Raw genomic sequence first — 19,002 nt, 5'->3', positions numbered from 1 at the left:
ATTAAGATAAATTTTAATTGAAAAAACAAATGTGAGGTGTATTCAACAATATATGAGGTGTTAATAAAACAACCCATATATCATATCTCTGCTTATATTATGACAAGTTGTGTGATGTCTTATATTTCGAGTACAGTAAAAAAAATTTCATACATGAGGCAATGACCAAGATTTTAGGTGAAGACTAAAGCGTTGGCCAAAAACATAAGACAAGTCGTGCATTAAAAGTTCGAGGTTTAGACGTCCCTATTTGCAATGCCACATGAAAAAATAAAAGTGATTTCTACACTTATTTTTTATCGACACATTCTTAATTTGTATGTTTGTCCATCAAATTGCATAAGTTAGAGGAGAATTAATACAGAAATAAACATAAGTGTGTAAAAAAAAAAAAAAAAAAAAAAAAACTTAAATTGAGTCAACAAAATACCACATCATCCACCAGATTAGATTTCGTATAAAGTCAGTTGACCTGCTTCCATTTGCAGAGGCTGGAACATAAGTTGGGTAGCAATATTAAGCCCAGCCCAATTCGTTTTTTCGCAAATCTTCTTTTGAAGCCAATTTTGTCAAACATTAGCCCATCACTTCCTCCATACAATTATTTAACTATAAAATTCTCAATATTGGTCACTTAGTACTACGATTTAGTGGAATTTCTTTTCACTTATAAGTAAGAGATCTTAGGTTTGATTCTCGCTAAAGATGAATGCAAACTAAATTATCATGGCTAACCCAATATAAGGTTACCACTCCCCTACCCCTTAATGTAGATAATATCGTATATATTCATAACAAAAATCTCAATATTGGAATCTCCCAACCACTCCCAACGATATAACAATCTTGTATCAACGCTTTGTTAACGACAATACAATGACGTTATGGTACTAAATATAGGCGTCACACCACCAATGTCTACCAAACATCGACCTTATCTAAACTACTTAATGACGTTGTGGTACTAAATATAGACGTCACACCACCAATGTCTACCGGACATTGACCTTATCTAAACTACTTATTAATAGAACAATGTTTGTCAACCAAAACTACACAAAACTACTATTCTAACCCTCTCATCAAAATTAAACAAAAATAAAATACATGACCAATTTAGTAATTACATAAACACAAATTTTGCTGTTTTTTACGCAAACCTCACAACCAAGTGTTGGGGGGGCTTTTAAGTTAAGGTGGACTTGGGCTTTGAGAACGTTCTCTTGTCTCCCTTGGTTCAGTTTCGTACCAAGTCCCGGAATATCTCAAAAAACTTAGCTTATCTTCGGAAATATCCTGGTTAGATCAACAACTCAAAGATAGCATGATTTAGGCAAATAATGACTTGATCAAGAGAAGCGTGGTGTGAAAGCTAGAGGTTCATTAGTTTAGCATGTTGAGAGAGAGAGTTGGCATGGTTGCATAGTGTTTCCGGTAAATAATCTGGGTTTCCTAGGGTAACATCAAGGCTTACGATGGCTGAGATGTTAGTGGAAAGCTGTGGGAAACACTAAGGTTGCATGGATGATGATTCTTGAGGCTTATAGGATATTTCTGGACTAATGAAGTTTTTTAGGTATGTTTCCTTGGTGTTGCTTCTTGGCTCTGTGTCTCTGCATTTTCTCTCCCTCTTTTCTATGTTACCTCTAATCCTCTTCCTGTGTTCTACTTCCCTATTCTCAAATGGTTTCTCCCTCCTTATGTAAGTGAATGGTCTTTCTCTAGGCTTCAAAGGAATCTCTCTTTGTGGCTTGGTCTTCCCTTCCTTTCTCCCTAGCTTTCCTATTATTCCCTTTTTGGTGTAAGATAGTTGCACTGTTGAGACCTGTAGTTTGCTTTTTCCTGAGAAGCGGCTTTCCTAGAGCGGCTTTCTGCATGCGCTATTTTTGGTAGTGCGCCTCATGGCTTTCGCGCTTTCGTTATCTATGCAAGCTAGGAAGGGAAAGTCAGCATTAAATGCCCGACTTGCTGGGTTTAGCATACATTTAATGCAAGAATCCGGTTTGGTCCTAGCTAAGAAAGTTGGCTTGCTAGGGAAAGAGGCAAACTAGGGTAATTCTCTCTCAAACTTACTCACGCGGAATACAAAGGTCATGGGCTTGGACTTTTGGGCTCCCAAGCAACCCAAAATCTTCCACAATCTTGACTCCACGTAGACCCAATGAACTTCCATAGCCATTCACACCACAATTCACTTGATAAGCCCCCGACATGTGACTTGGGCTTAGCGTGAATAGTGACTAGTGTGACAAATAGGCATGACGTGATCCGATCTAATTACCGTAGCATGGCATGTTCAGAAATATGTCTTCCTCGATCCAGCACCTTTGCATGTATTTGGGCTTGAATAGAGGCTTGCATGACTGTTGGGCTTCGAGGCTTAGTTGGATTTGCGTGTGACATTTTTGGGCCTCAACACCAGGTAATCATAGCACACCCTATTGAAAAATTAAATATAAATTAAGAAGGTTTTTCTAACCCACGTTTCCCACTTCATTAACCCTCCCCCCTTCTTCCAAGTTCCACATCTAATTTTATTTTTATTTTGTTTAAGTTTTTTTACCTTAAAAAAAGTAATATAAATATTTTTATAATAAATAATAGACAAAATCAATTACACACATATAAAGTGTGAGCATATGTCTAGTATATATCAACAATATTTATCAAATATCTATGCCATGAACAACAACATTTGAATATCATCCATTTCGCCGCTGACAATGACAATGAACATGTAGAAGAGGATAGCCCATAATGCAGCGACATCTATATCAGATAACCATATTCGTGATAGCAGCAGCCATTGAAACCATCACCACAACCTACTCTAGTCTCCACCTTCTCAAATTTCATCTTCTATCTCCATCTTCATCGTGACCATCATTGAAACGGTCGCCAGTTTGATTTTTAGCCGCCACAATTAGCCACCACTAACATGACCTCCATCGTCTCTCATTATCTCTCTTCCTGATCCAATGCATTTTTGACCAAATTGTAAGTAACCATCGTTGTAATCTTGTTTGTAGTAACAACCTACATTTGTAATCTTAAATGTTACTATTGTAATTCAATCATGACTACTTGTAAAAACCTACCTTTACAATGTAATAGAATGTTCTCAATGTAACTATCAACCTTGTTATAGTGATAACAACCCTATTCTGTCTTATTAACTATAACATTATCTTAAGTATGTAACCTTCGAGTGTAATTTTGAATTATTATAGTGTAATCTTACCTTCTTGTAATTCAAGTTGTTACGGTGTTGTGTAATTTCATTACGTCCCATTGTAATAACCTATATTTATATTGTAATACGTCAATAGTGTAATCATAAACATTGCTATTGTAATTCAGTCACATCTAAGTATAAAAAAAACTACCTTTACATTGCAATAGAACATTGACAATGTAATGACCTACCTTGTTTATAGTAATAATGTCATTTTGTATTATTAATTAACTACAACTTTAGCATCATAAGCAACCTTGTTGTGTAACCTTCAACAATTATAATGTAAACTTACCTTTCTTGTAATTCGGACGTTTTATGTTATGATGTTGTGTAATTTCATGACGTCTCCTAGTCATAACCTACATCACTACTGTACTATGATGTCCAGATGTAATCATGTTAGATGTTTGTGTAGCGACTAGACTTAGCTCCACATGGTATAAGTCTATATAGACAAAATGACAAACTCTAGTTAATGAGGATACATCATAGCGCATGTGGTTCAATAGACTAGTGGATATGGTGTTGGGTTTTTGCCCATATGTCTTGAATTTGAAACTCACCCCTCACCTAAATTATTGTAATAGTTTTGAATTCCTCTCCCCCTTAAATTTTATTTAAAAAAATACATCATAACATACAAATTATATTGCATGTGCTTATAATATGTGTGGCATGGAATCCACAAGGACAAATTTACCCCCACAAGTACAATTTACCCAAGATATGAATGTAATTAGTCCAAATATATTTTTTAACATAGGTTGAGCATGTTGTAGCATCATGTGTATATGCATGGTTGGTAGTATCAATGGAATCAACTTGGTCTAAAGTGATTACTTAACATTTTTGGAAGGGATGCTAGAGAAATGTTAAGGACACTCTCTCAAAATAGGATTTTTCATGGACTCTCTGTTATCTTATGTTTTTGGCATAATGTTTCATGATGTTGGCATGACAATTGTGCAAAAAAATATGCGGTGGCAGAAAATCTATGAAGAGGACTTACTTTTGAGAGAGTAGGCAATTTTCACGATGCAAACATATATTAATCTCGGAATTTAATGTGATTTTCTAGTTTCTGACAAAAAAAGGATTATATTTCCCAAAAAAAAAAATAATATTAGGTTAGGTGTGGTGAAAGCTTCATTCACCATGTAGAATTAAAAAGTAGATTGGGATGCAACACATAAATGTCATGTCGAAATAAGAGACCAAAACATTTTCCCTCTAAGGTTAATCAACCAAAAATGAAAATAATACAAATATTGAACATGCATACAACAACAACAACAACAAAACCTTTTCCCATTAAGTGGAGGAAAATTTTTTGAAAACAAGAAATGACAAGGAGAAATAATGACGAACGAGTAATAAGGCAAAACATCTTCACTCACTACCAGATATTATCATTTGCCCAATAAATCATATTTTGTTGGACAAGGTAACTTTACCCGATAGAATAAAATAGTTCGTTAGGCAAGCGTGGTCAACGTTTCAGTTCTTTCAAAGCTATTTGCCCGACGAAGAACATTTGATGGGCAAAGTTTTCGCGCCAAGGGAAGAATTTGGTGTGTAGTATGCCACCATTTGCAAGATGAACTTTCGAATTTCGTTGTACGCAAGTATATTTTATGATTTAGGGTTTGGGATTTAGGGTCTTATCTAGCAAAATTAAAAATTTTCATTGGGCAAAGGTGAGAGCATTTTGGCATATTCAATTCCTTTGATGATTTTCGTAGTCAGCAAAATTAATTTCAACAATTCAAATGTCAATGGGTATGTACTCCAAGACCGCATTTTGGCAAAAACAAAATCCTTTGACGGTTAGAAACGTATCATCACGATGGTTATTTTAGCTTCAATTTTGATGATTGTTTGCAAGGACCCTAGAAGAATACAATGAACAGACCAGATAATCAAATTAAAATATTTACACTAGTGGTTACCACAAAAATGTTACGTTATACTTAATAGAAGTATAAAATAAACTCTAACTGTTTGTTGAATCTGTTGTTTTGACGGGATACGTATTCTACATAGCTAATTTGAATGATCAACTGTCAAACTTGTTTGCAGTTGCTTTGAGACTGCATACGCCAACAATCAGCAAAACAAACTTTTGGGGGTTAGGTAACGGGACGAAATTCTTCGACAGTTAGAAGCGTATCTTCACGACTAAACAATTATTTTAGCTCTGATTCAATGATTTTTGCAAGGATGCTAATTGAGGGTAAAACCATACACTCAATTGACTTGATAATCAAATTCGATGATCTTTTAACCATTTGAAAATAAATTTAAAAAGTGAGAAAAATGAAACTTTTGGTGTTTACTCGACGAAGTTGGCTTATTTTGTCGAGCCAACTTCACTATTTTTTCGGGCAAACTTTCAAATTTCTCCCAATTGTTTTTTCAAAAAATCAAATTTATCCCCAGATTAAAGAAGTTTGCCCGATAAAGTTTGTAAAATTTGTTGGCCAAACATGTTTTCCCACCATTTTTCACCAAAAATTTAACCACAAGACATTTCTATACAACCTTTGCCCACGTCAGTCTGCCCAACGAATTTTTTAAGTCAAACTACATGTGGCACACTTTTTAAGACCTTTGCCCTACGAACTTATCCATCAGGCAAAGATCTGATATTTTATAACACCGAGAGCCTTCTTTTTCTTCCTCCTTGTGTTGCTTCATTCTCTAGCTCTCTGTTCTCTATGCCTCCCTTTATCTGCTCTCTTTCTCTCTTTGTGCTCTCTTTGTCGCTGTGGTCTCTCTCTCTCTTTCTCTCTCACTATGCGCTTTCTCTCTCCTTGTGCTCTCTCTTCCCCAATAATCAAGGGTATGTTTGCTTAGTTGTTTCATTATATAAATTGCATGTGTGATGGTTTGATGAAATTTGTGAAAATTGTAAGAATATTGTGAAAATTGTAGGAATATTGCGAACTTTGTAGGAATATGAGAAAACTGGGTATGTTTGCTCATTTGTTTCATTATATAAATTGCATGTGTGATGCTTGATGAAATTTGTGAAAATTGTAAGAATATTGTGAAAATTGTAGGAATATTGTGAACTTTGTAGGAATATGTGAAAACTGTAGGAACATGTGAAAATTGTACGAATTGGGGAAAATTGTAGGAATTTGTGAAATTGTAGGGATATTGTGAAAATCATAGGAATATGTGAAAATCGTAGGAATAAGTGAAAATTGTAGGAGTATGTGAACGTTGTAGGAATTTGCGAAAATTGTATGAATATTGTGAAATGTAAGAATATTGTGAAAATTGTAGGAGTTTTGTGAATTTTGTAGGTGAAAGTTGTAGGATTATGTGAAAATTGTAGGAATATTGGGGAAAATGTAGGAAATAAGGAAATTTATGAAATTTGTAGGAAAAATTAAGAAATTTGTTGGAAAATTGGAAAATACGTGAAATTTTAGAAATTATTGTGTTTTTTTTTTCTTCACAAATGTCATTGTGGTTGATCACCATTGGTTGCCACTTTACCTCCGGTTCAGGTTAGAGTGATCCAGCGTTAAAGATACCCAGGCGATCATTACCGACTCGGCTGCCAGCCTTACCACATCTGCTTCATTAGGCCAGGTGCCTCAATCTATTGGGCGTGTTCACAGCCAGAGACGGCACAAGGTTTTGCCAGCCCCAACCCCCATGTTGACACTGCTGAGGCCGATGCCAATTCTGTCGCCGTGCACCCAAGGGAAACTGAGCTGGGAAGAAGTTCAAGATGCAGGGGAGTTTTAGAGGCTTGTATTCGAACTGGATCGCTCGTTATAACGCAAAATAAGATCGTTGTCGATTACAACCAACTGCATTGGCGAGCGAACTTAGAGGTCAACAGCTTGTTGACTCATGACATTGTTGCCATCATTCACACCAAGTACCCCATGCTCTCCTCTTCATGGAAAAACTTTTCCCTTGAGATGCGAAAGGAGATGATGAGACAGATCTCGGTAAGTGTGAAAATTTTTAATTTTTTAATGTATTACTTTTACTTATTTAATGTATTTTTTAAACTAAGTACATAAATCGGGTGTGCACTTGACGGTATAAGGAGAGGAAATACGAGCTGCACGTGTACTACTAGACGTGTGCATCTCCTGCTAAAGCTCTTATCGATCTACCCCTAGAGTTTGTGGAGAGGATGGTCGAGTGGGAGTCGTTGTATTTTTTAATCATTACCGACTCGGCTGCCAGCCTTACCACATCTGCTTCATTAGGCCAGGTGCCTCAATCTATTGGGCGTGTTCACAGCCAGAGACGGCACAAGGTTTTGCCAGCCCCAACCCCCATGTTGACACTGCTGAGGCCGATGCCAATTCTGTCACCGTGCACCCAAGGGAAACTGAGCTGGGAAGAAGTTCAAGATGCAGGGGAGTTTTAGAGGCTTGTATTCGAACTGGATCGCTCGTTATAACGCAAAATAAGATCGTTGTCGATTACAGCCAACTGCATTGGCGAGCGAACTTAGAGGTCAACAGCTTGTTGACTCATGACATTGTTGCCATCATTCACACCAAGTACCCCATGCTCTCCTCTTCATGGAAAAACTTTTCCCTTGAGATGCGAAAGGAGATGATGAGACAGATCTCGGTAAGTGTGAATTTTTTTAATTTTTTAATGTATTACTTTTACTTATTTAATGTATTTTTTAAACTAAGTACATAAATTGGGTGTGCACTTGATGGTATAAGGAGAGGAAGTACGAGCTGCACGTGTACTACTAGACGTGTGCATCTCCTACTAAAGCTCTTACCGATCTACCCCTAGAGTTTGTGGAGAGGATGGTCGAGTGGGAGTCGTTGTATTTTTTAATCATTACCGACTCGGCTGCCAGCCTTACCACATCTGCTTCATTAGGCCAGGTGCCTCAATCTATTGGGCGTGTTCATAGCCAGAGAAGGCACAAGGTTTTGCCAGCCCCAACCCCCATGTTGACACTGCTGAGGCCGATGCCAATTCTGTCGCCGTGCACCCAAGGGAAACTGAGCTGGGAAGAAGTTCAAGATGCATGGGAGTTTTAGAGGCTTGTATTCGAACTGGATCGCTCGTTATAACGCAAAATAAGATCGTTGTCGATTACAACCAACTGCATTGGCGAGCGAACTTAGAGGTCAACAGCTTGTTGACTCATGACATTGTTGCCATCATTCACACCAAGTACCCCATGCTCTCCTCTTCATGGAAAAACTTTTCCCTTGAGATGCGAAAGGAGATGATGAGACAGATCTCGGTAAGTGTGAAATTTTTTAATTTTTTAATGTATTACTTTTACTTATTTAATGTATTTTTTAAACTAAGTACATAAATCGGGTGTGCACTTGACGGTATAAGGAGAGGAAGTACAAGCTGCACGTGTACTACTAGACGTGTGCATCTCCTGCTAAAGCTCTTACCGATCTACCCCTAGAGTTTGTGGAGAGGATGGTCGAGTGGGAGTCGTTGTGCATTTTCAGAGATCAGAATTTCGGTAGTTTTTAAAAAAATTAATTCCAATTCATTGTTTTTCCAATTTTTTTTTAAACTTAATTAATTTTTTAATTTACATAGGAAATCAGGGGAAAATAAGGCTAATCAGGAAGCGAAGCTGTACCTTCATCGCTCTCATTCTTAACCCCTCACTTATAGGGTCGAAGAACAGTGTAAGAAAGGTAAACTTTTCCCTGAAGTCAAGGATTGGGGGATGCGCATGCCAATTCTAGCAACCAGATGGCTGATGACATTTACATAAGTATTACGTTCATAATTATAATTTCAAAATTTAGTAAATATTATGATCGATAATCTTTATTGGTTTCTCCTTTTTTGTAGGCTTCTATGTTGCAGAAAAAAGATGAGTATCTCGCCAACCTTTCTTAGCAGTAACCAGACATGCCAATAGAGGAGCTGACATCTGATCCAAAGATGTTTCTACAGTTGTTGATCGACGGAGTTGGGCGACAAAAAGGCAAGGAGATACACGACTTAAGAGCGGGCCAGGTTGGGGCCCTCAGACTCTAGGCGGGACGTCTTCCAGACTCCAGTAGATGGAGATGAAGTTAGTGACCTACCCCAGCGAGAAGAAAAAGCTTGAAAAGAAGCTCAGGAAGAAGCGCATCGCTAGTGATGGGAGGAGTTTCGGTGACATATTGATGCAATTGCCTAAGCAATGACAGCTTTTGTTATTCACCTTCCTGATCCTCCGAGCGACCTTTTCAGCCGCCATCCCACCAGCCACCCTAGTGGTAGTTAGTTTAGGATATTTTACATAAATTTGTACGAATATTTCAGTTTTAGTGTAATTAAACATACTTTTTAACATTATGGTTTATTTAGATTTTTTAATTAATTAATTTAAATTTTGAATTTAAAAAAAAAATTACGATGGTTGCCCAACGAATGTTTTCGTTGAGCATGTGTTTTGTATTTTTTTTAATTAATTGCCTGATGAAAACACTCGTCGAGCATGTAGTTTGTATTTTTTAAAATTAATTGCCCAATGATTATTTCGTCAGGTGAAAGATTTTATAATTTTATTTTATTTCCGAATGCCCGATGAAACCGTTTCATCAGGCAAGTTCCATTCGTCGGGCTAAGTAGGTCAACACACTTCACTCGACAAATACAACTTGTTGGGCAAGTATACTTTGCTTGATGGGATAAGACAATTCATTGGGCAAACATTTGAATGACGGGTTTTATGCAATGGATATGGGCCAACGAAATGTCATCGGGCAAATGTATAGACGATGAAACCTTATTAATTTGCCTGATGAATATTTCATCTAGAAATGAATTTCTTTTTGTAGCGACTCTCTCTAGCTTGGACACTTGATAGACACACATAATACAAATACATGATAGAAATCCTAAGCACGTCTTTCAGATGACAAATAATATGGTGTAAATATATTTTACGTGACATTTTGTGTCAATAAAAACTCATACACATCTTGTTTTATTTGTACGGATAAAAACTTGTACATGTGCTTGTTTCGTTCTCATAAGCTCCTTTCTCTTTCATTGATCTTATCCCAATAATAAGATCTATTTTTATTAATTTCTCTCTCTCTCTCTCTCTTCCCTAAACATTCCAAGCATAAATATCTCAATCACGCCCCCCTCGTCCGCTACAGAAAGCCAAGAGGAGGGTTAAGACTTAAGAGATAGGTCACTCCGACCCACTCATTCCCTCAATCATAACACACCCAACCCCACGCCCACCACCTCTCACGCGCGCGCGCGCGCACACACACACTCTCTCTCTCTCTCTCTCAAATGATCCACAAACAACCTTTCCCATAAAACCGCCTTTTATAAATCCATATTACAAAAATCACTACTTACATTTTACATCTATTCCCACTCCACTCCGACCAGACTAGTCCCATCCTCACTCTCTCTCTTCTTCTCTCTCTCATAAAAAGTTCTTGCTTTCTCATCTTTTGTCTTTGTGTTCATTTCTCTGTACATTTTTATTTCTTTAATAATAACAAATTATATCTTGTTCTTTTTTCTGTTTCACACCTTAGCCTTTCTCTCTCAAGAAATACTACCTGATCAGGCTATAAATTACAAATTAAGCTTTGAAATATTATGTCAATGGATTTGATGGCATCCGAACGCGTTTGTTATGTTCACTGCAACTTCTGCAACACCATTTTAGCGGTATCTCTCTCTCTCTCTCTCTCTCTCTCTCTCTCTCTCTCTCTCTTAGTCATGTCCGTCCTTAATTATTCAATTATCAGGTTTCTTTGTGCCATGTCTTCCAACAGCTGAATTGACCAATATCCGAGCTTTCATATTTTTAGCTTTCAGATCAAGAATGAATTTGATTCGTCATGTCCCTCTATGCCCCCCAAAATAATAACTTAGTTAAAGGTGTAGAAGAATCTATAACTGGGTTTTTATGAATATATAAAACAATTGTGTCCCTTAACCGACTACTTAAAATGCCCTTTTTCCTGTTAAAGTTTAAGTACTCGAATTGACGCCAAGAATTGCAAATTCTTGAGAGTCACATGGAATTGATCAAAGAATCTGTCTCCTACCTTATATTTTATGAAGAATTGTACCTGGGTTGTTTGGCCTGCAAGCCTCCCAGTAGATGAAAATAATCAGAAAATTTCATTTTATGTACGTCAACATCGACCAGTGGTTGTAGAATTGCAATCGATCGACCCCATAAAGAGTTAAGTGGATTTATAACAATTTCAAAAGTGAGGGACGATTGCTTCCGGCTAAAGATAGCAAACAAATCTCCTGAATGTGTTCCGCTACGGGATTCTCGTGGCCATGTACTAGGGCAACAAGTAGCTAGGTTATAAGCTAGGGTTGAAGTTTCAGATCCCAAGCTATATGTGCACAACTTTATGCATTTTCCTACTCTCATCTCAAGCTACTTATATATGCATATTTATTAAATTGTAGGGTTATATATAATATTAATTTATTACTAAGCCATGGCAGTACTGATTCATCTTCTTTTGTCGTTCTATCATTTCATTCCTTACTTAATCTCTCTCTCTCTCCCTCTCTCTCTCTCTCTCTATGAATAAATGTGATCCAGTTGTTGCCTCACTTAATCTCTCTCTCTCTCTCTCTCTCGATGAATAAATGTGATCCAGTTGTTGCATATTTCAGGTTTTGAATACCAATGAAGAACAGAAGGCACCTTTTCCTTACTCTTTATAAAAACCTGTGAATAGAGTCTAAGGAGAGAGAGAGAGAGAGAGAGAGAGAGAGAGCAGCAAATAGTGCTTCTTTTTCTTCTTTGTTTCATCACAAGGTGCCTCTGATAAATTAAACCTTCTAAAATGATTTCCTTTGTTTTTTTTTCCTTTCCGAACGTTATGTTTTGTGATAATTGAGAAAGTATTTATACGGATTTCGACAAAAGAAAAAAAGAAAAGAGAAAGTATATATACGGAAAACGAAGCTGTTAAACACTGGAGAGTACGCAGCAGAATGTACAGTGATTAAATTAGTGTAGTTGATGATGATGATAATTCAGGCTCTCTTCCTTTAATCATGAGTAGTTATGTTTGATAGTGAAGAAGAGTGAGTGGTTAATGCTGCTGGTCATGGCCTTTAATGGTTTCCGTTCCCGTCACGTCGCTTTCTTTCGTCCTCTCTCTCTCTCTTTGGAGATGCATTGAGCTATTTCCTTCTATCTTTTATCATCTTCCTTGCGGGTGTGTCAGGCAGAAAAGCCAGAAGGGGCACCGAAAGGGAAAGAAAAGAAATAGTATCTCTGTGCGCGTGTGAGTTTCTGTATGTCTACGTGTGAGTCAGAGAGAGAGAGAGAGAGTGTGTGTGTGTGTGTGTGTGTCTTAAGTAATTAAATGAAGGGGGCTAAGAGACCTTATAGTTATTTACCCATGTGTGGTCTGAGATCAATTCTGCAGTACTTCGTTAATTTGAGAAAAGAGGATTTCAGCATCGATATGCATTTAGGCATTTCATTCCTCTCCTTGTTCTTCTTCTTCTTCTTCTTCATCATCTTCTCCTTTATAAATAAAGTATTCGTCCTCCTATCGCTGATGTGTGTCCTATATGTATTGCTGTTTTCAATTGATAGAGTTCTTCATAATGATCATATGTCCATCAATGCAATCTGGTTTATTCTCATACAAGATTTGTTTCTGTTTTATGAATTAGGATTTGTACTTTGTTTGGTTAATAGGGGTTTGCTTACGATCATATTCATATGATGGTTACATTAACGCTTTTGAGTGCGTGTGTGCGAGAGAGCAAGAAATTAAGATTCAGGAGCCCACAAATTAAACAAAAAAAATCAATCAACATGGAACTAAGCAATAACCTAGCTAGAATCTCACACCAATTAGTATTGTAGTGATTACTTTATTTCCTTTGAAGAAGAATACAGCATTTTGGTAATAATTCAATGTACCTCTTACATTATATACTGATCGGTAACTGAACCGATTGGATGCAGGTGAGTGTTCCATGCAATAGTTCAATGAATATGGTGACGGTGAGATGTGGGCATTGTGCCAATCTGCTCTCTGTTAATATTGGAGGTTCCCTTCAGTCGACCACCATTCCTCCTCATCAAGATCCCCAGGTAATTGTACTATTAATTTAAATATATATGTGCATTTGGCTTTGCAAGTTGTGAATTGCCTAGTTGATAGATTTTTCTTTTAAGCTTACTGTATTGGGGTTCAAACCCTACCATTCTTTTGGTTTAAGTTAGATTAGTAATAATATTTGTAAAACAAGTTAAAATGTACATTTTGCCTCCTTTCTTAGGTAATTATATTCAATATTTTTCTGACTCGGATTCCCTAAATTTCCACAAGGAATTTGATGGGTGTGTGTGTAAACAAGGTAGTTTTATGAAGTGTGCGAGTCAATTTATTCGTGATTAGTTAAGGATTAGACAGTGTTTTTTCGTTTTTCAAAGATCGATCAAGCAGTGATTATTCAACCAGTACCAACTTATTATTATGTATTTTCGTGATGAGCGTGTCTCTGAAATTTCATTTCAAATTCTTTTGGTGCCAAGGTGTTGACTGTGATTTGACTGATATATATATATATATATATATATATATATATATATAATTTTAATGTAATTTAATTGGTTGTTTGCTGGTTAATAATTTATTAATTGAAAGTTACAGAAACAACACCTGAGCTCTGAGGATTCAAATAAGAACTGCGGCTCATCATCATCATCATCATCATCATCATCCAAATCCAACAAGTTTGGTCATGCATTTGAGTCTCTAGAGCTTCATGACCAACCTAGAATCTCTCCCATACGCCGTGAGTCTCTCTCTCTCTCTCTCTCTTATACACAAATAATATGACATATCTTTTGCAGTCACTTCAAATTAATGAAGTCGACCAGACCTACCCCCCACCCCCTAACCACTTAATGTCTCATACCAAATGTTAAATGCAAACCAACTACCTGGGTTAATTATCTTATGATGATAGCTTTGAGCAAATTAAGTGTCTCCACACAATTGGAAAAAAGTAAATAACAAGGAACAATAATCACCTAATTCTTCAAGATGATCCTGTTAAATGCAAACCAACTACGTACCTAGGTTAGCTGAATGTGCTTCATCCTGTGCATTCGAGTTTGGGTTCTCTATGTGCAATTTAATTAGATTTGGTTTCAAATAGAATATGTACAAGAAAAAAAAATAAAAATCTACAGCCATTTAGTTTGAACAATAAGCATGCAAACACCATTTACAAGTGCTCAATTAGGGGTTTGTCCTCACTTCTCACGGGCCAACTAGGATGGTGACCTTTCATAGCAGATTTCAGAACCCATCAGTTAATGGATAGCAATGTCCTAGAAACTATATATGCTCATGAGTATTAATACTTTCACATTTTAATACAATATATATTTCAGAAAAACAAATTAACAGGTTGTACTTTTTGAAGTGTGGAATCTAGCCATATATATGTGTGTATGATCTCAATCTCAATAATATCATTGGAATGAGGTACAAAATATTTTACCTAGGTAGCTCTCCCAAACCCTGTGTAAAGCGGGAGCCTTGTGCACTGGGTACGACCTTTAGCTCGATCTAATATTGATGTAATTTTGTCCTATTTTTCTAACCAATTTCTTCAAATTAATTGTTAAACATATATAGCACCAGAGAAAAGACAGCGGGTTCCTTCAGCATATAACAGGTTTATCAAGTAAGTTTATTTTTAATCATTGGTGTTGTCACACATTTTGTTGCTTTACAAGTTGACGATAATGGTAATTATTATTATTATTATTATTATTATTAAGAGATGGAATTACCCTTGAAGATGAATTACTGATATGATAATTAACTTAAATCTCTCTCTCTCTCTCTAGGGAGGAGATCCAAAGGATTAAGGCTAGTAATCCTGACATTAGCCATAGGGAAGCTTTTAGCACAGCAGCTAAAAATGTAAGTTATGGGTTTCAAAAAAAGCAGCCATCATGTCTCTCAATATTTTCATATATATGGGAGACCTTGTCTTAATTCATTACAATATAGTAGAACTATCAAGTTTTATTTTGGTAGTATATATATAATGGAACCACCAAGTTGATCCATACTATGTTATAGTGAGTTGTGATTGATTCTTGCTTTCGAGAACCCATGTTACTAAATAATTCATGTGTTAGAATATATATGGCTCTTGAAAATAACTTAAGAGTCATACGATATATCATAATAATCGAGAACTTATTAATTAAAAGAACAATTCTAACAAAAAAAAAAAAAAAAAAACCCAATCAGATAGGTGTGTGCTAATATGGTGACTAACCAATCAAAGAACAATCTTGGCAATAAAAATATTAATAATCAAATAACAATTATTAAAATCAGAACTAAGTTTCTCATCATGATTAGTACGCACCATGCATGATTGTAATTCTTTTCCTTTTAGTTTTTAGTTTACAAATTTTTCTTTAGATAAAATTGAACAGACCACAAACTACGTACAAGGTTCTTAGTTCATATAGATGCAAGCTTCAAAGAAAAGTTTATTAGAGGTTGAATAGTATTTAAATTAATAGAAAAAATTATTGAGGTCAATAATTAATTTAAAATTTCAGCATCCGTGAATGGTCATTTCATTTTCTAGCAGTTGAAACAATATTCCTCTCCAACTAATTTCAATATCACGTACGTGTTAAAATTTCACATTGACATCTTACAATATGATTGACTCAATCCTTATATTAAAAATATTTTGTGACCTCAAAATGACTCCGGCCGGGGTTAAAGAGGAAACTCACGGTTTGGCAAGTCTTGGAAAAATAGGATACGCTGATCATGAGTGCCATAAGTAGAGAAGACTTGCATGGGGAATGTCATTACATCTGGAATAAAATGTTATATCATTTTAAATATAATAACCTAATTAATATAAAAGGCCAAGGGAAGAATCAGGAAGATAATGAAAGATCAAGCTCTCAAAATAGCTTATCCATCGGCTTTTGCAATTTGAAGATTGTAAGTAAAAACTTACGGAAAACTGCATGGTGAACTTGAATTATGAGAGTAACATATAACAAGGATCGAGATTGGATTTTATGTGGATTAATTGCCTGTCACTAATTAGCATTTGACTAATAACAAATTAATTAAGTATGTGAAGTAAAGACTACAAATCTACTTGATGGTTAAGATAGCGCAAGATTTATCAGTACATCCATAGGACAAGATGTTAGCAATTGTTAATTAATGCAAGTGTTTCATACTGGGAAGTATACATCCATTACTTTAAGTGGCCAGTAGCCCGACTTAAAATTGCCTTGAGGCCTTTTGTAAAAACTTCAATCTGTTTTTGTAGGGTTTTTTTCATATCGAATTACTGATTAACTCGAAGATAAATTTACATTCAAATCAGACTTAAGAAATGTAAAGACCTTGGGGGCTCAACATCCAACTGAAATAATAAAGGATGATCTAAAGAAAGTGCAGCTCTAGAAATGGAATAAGCTATTCCTTATTACATTGTCTAGGACAAAAGGAAATTAATGTCTGGTCAAAATTTTTTAAGCACAACCTTAGCCTTCTGATCATTGTCCTCAATCAGAATAGTAGTTAGGCTTTAAGTCCCATACAGCATGAATGGCGTTCTCAGCACCACATTCAACTTGATTATATATGTATTAGGTTTAGGGTTTAGTTACTTAGACTTGCTTATACAATATTGATACGTTCTTTTAGCTCATACATACTTTTTGGTTACAATGAAAGGTTTGGAACCCTTGACGTAGCTTACTCCTATCCATTCACACCACTAGGCTAACCCCAGTGGCTTAGCTCATAAATTCAGTTGTCAATATCGAAGTTTTTAAAGATGCATGAGTGATCCTCAATATATCTGTTCTAACAGCTTATAGATATAAAGATCACCAAATATATTGATGCATAAACATGAGCACAAATTGCAGGCATCCTAATTGTAGAAGGTATAACACTCTTTAATAGAGCATCTGCAGTATGAAATATGTGCATTTTTCTTTAAGATTGTGCAGTATTATGAGTAGTTATAGATAATACATTTATGATACAATATCAATGTGCTAGTTAGAATAAAAACTAAATATATCAACTGAGAAAAAGGTCGTTTGTGTTGCAGTGGGCACATTTTCCCCACATTCACTTTGGATTAAAGCTGGATGCCAACAGGGAACCAAAGCTAGACCAGGCTTTTGCAGGAGAGGGAACTCAAAAGTCTAATGGCTTCTACTAAAACAAAACCGGTATACACAATATACCCCCTCCTGTGAGAAGCACCTGCAGGCTTCTCTCTCTCTCTCTATATATATGTATATGTATGACGCAACTACTAAAAAATATTGAGGTTGATGAAGTCTCCTAACCCTATAGCTGGGAAACCTCTTTAGAACCTCACTTTGTTTTTACTATCTATAGCTACGTGTTTAAATTGATTTTCCCTAACTGCCAAGAAGCAAATATACTATTGTGGTTCGTTCATGTTGAACATATTTGATTCTCTTAAGTAAACAGTTAAACATGCATTTGTTGATTTACCAACCATAGTCTCTCTTTCTCTCTCTCTCTCTCTCTCTCTCTGTGGGTGGAAGGACCACAAAATTAACCAATGTGATATTCCATCCATCTGGGAATCCACCCGGAGGAACCATAGGTTAATACACACCAATATGTTTGGCTGTTTATAATTGTACAGCCAGCTTATCAGTGTATATCGAGCTGTACGAAAGCAACACGAGAGAGAGAGAGAGAGAGAGAGAGAGAGAGAGAGATGCCATTATTCATAAGATATATAGATGATGCAAACGTACTTTCATGTTTCACTTGCTCTTACCGAGAGAGCTCAGATAATTATTAATGGATAAATTAAGTTCTCATTCCTCCTTCTTTTTTTTTCTTTTTTTTCTCTCTAGAAAACTAGATTTTAATATTTAAATAAGATGAAATTTAGAAAAATATCTTATACAAGATTAAAAACTGATGTTAGTCCTTAGACTCTATTTAATCACAACATATGTATTCAATGTCTCTATTTTTTATTTATAATTTTATGGTGTTCAAATTAAATTTTCTGAAAATATTATCAATTTTAATTCTCATTATGGTAAGTAACTTATATAAGAAAATATTTTCGTAGAGATTTTTCGGTACACTTATGTTTTTGCATATTTTCTTATGTGCCACTAATTCATTACAATATATTTAGATACGAACATTTCGGTACACTAGGTTAATATAATATGTTTAAGTACGGACATTTCGGTATACTAGGTTAGTATAATATATTTAATTATCGACATTTCGGTACACTAGTTTAGTATCATATATTTAGGTACGAAATTTTTCAGTACACGTATGTTTTTGCATATTTTCTTATGTGCCAATAATTCACTACAATATATTTAGGTATGGACATTCCGGTACACTAATTTAGTAAAACATATTATGATATGGACGAGTAGGTACACTAATTAGAGGAAGTAAAATAAAATTAATGAATTAAATGTGTATAATGAGTATAAATTTTAATGTAATGACATTAAATAAGATATCTATTAAATATTAAAACAAAAATATAATATGAATTTGGATTAAGTACACGTTAGAGGACTAAAATCAATATTCAATCTAACACTAGGTTTTTATTGAATTTTAATCTCCTTCAAGGATTAAAGTTCAAAAACCCCTTTTTCTCATTAATTGATTTTTTTTTTACCAAGGTCCTTTGACTTTTGTTCACATCCATTATTTTAAAATTAAATT

At 35.5% G+C, this 19,002-nt stretch overlaps 1 protein-coding gene and 1 long non-coding RNA gene across 7 annotated transcripts; both read left to right on the top strand.

Annotated features, from left to right (window-relative positions):
* Positions 1 to 7,944: 7,944 nt before the first annotated feature.
* LOC103412007 (uncharacterized) lies at positions 7,945 to 9,584 on the top strand. The gene is made up of 3 exons (XR_011578985.1): positions 7,945 to 8,726; positions 8,807 to 8,907; positions 9,068 to 9,584. It is a non-coding gene; the product is annotated as an uncharacterized lncRNA (long non-coding RNA).
* A 999-nt stretch (positions 9,585 to 10,583) lies between these two features.
* YABBY2 (putative axial regulator YABBY 2) lies at positions 10,584 to 17,765 on the top strand. 6 transcript variants are annotated; one of them, XM_008383898.4, is made up of 6 exons: positions 10,584 to 10,903; positions 13,194 to 13,322; positions 13,879 to 14,029; positions 14,881 to 14,929; positions 15,096 to 15,171; positions 17,363 to 17,765. In XM_008383898.4, exons 1-6 carry the CDS (start codon positions 10,832 to 10,834, stop codon positions 17,474 to 17,476), a joined length of 591 nt encoding a protein of 196 aa, XP_008382120.3. In that variant the 5' UTR covers positions 10,584 to 10,831; the 3' UTR covers positions 17,477 to 17,765.
* The last annotated feature ends 1,237 nt before the right edge of the window (positions 17,766 to 19,002 follow it).

Source organism: Malus domestica, chromosome 03, assembly GCF_042453785.1.
Source record: "Malus domestica chromosome 03, GDT2T_hap1".
Lineage (NCBI taxonomy): Eukaryota > Viridiplantae > Streptophyta > Magnoliopsida > Rosales > Rosaceae > Malus > Malus domestica.
Note: the sequence above shows the minus strand (reverse complement) of the source record. Positions and strands in the feature narration are given on the sequence as shown.

Coding starts and splice junctions, on each gene's coding strand:
- YABBY2 (XM_008383897.4), top strand. CDS start 12,616: ATGTGTGGTCTGAGATCAATTCTGCAGTACTTCGTTAATTTGAGAAAA. Junction 13,323..13,878: donor CTCCTCATCAAGATCCCCAG/GTAATTGTACTA, acceptor ATTAATTGAAAG/TTACAGAAACAACACCTGAG. Junction 14,030..14,880: donor TAGAATCTCTCCCATACGCC/GTGAGTCTCTCT, acceptor AAACATATATAG/CACCAGAGAAAAGACAGCGG.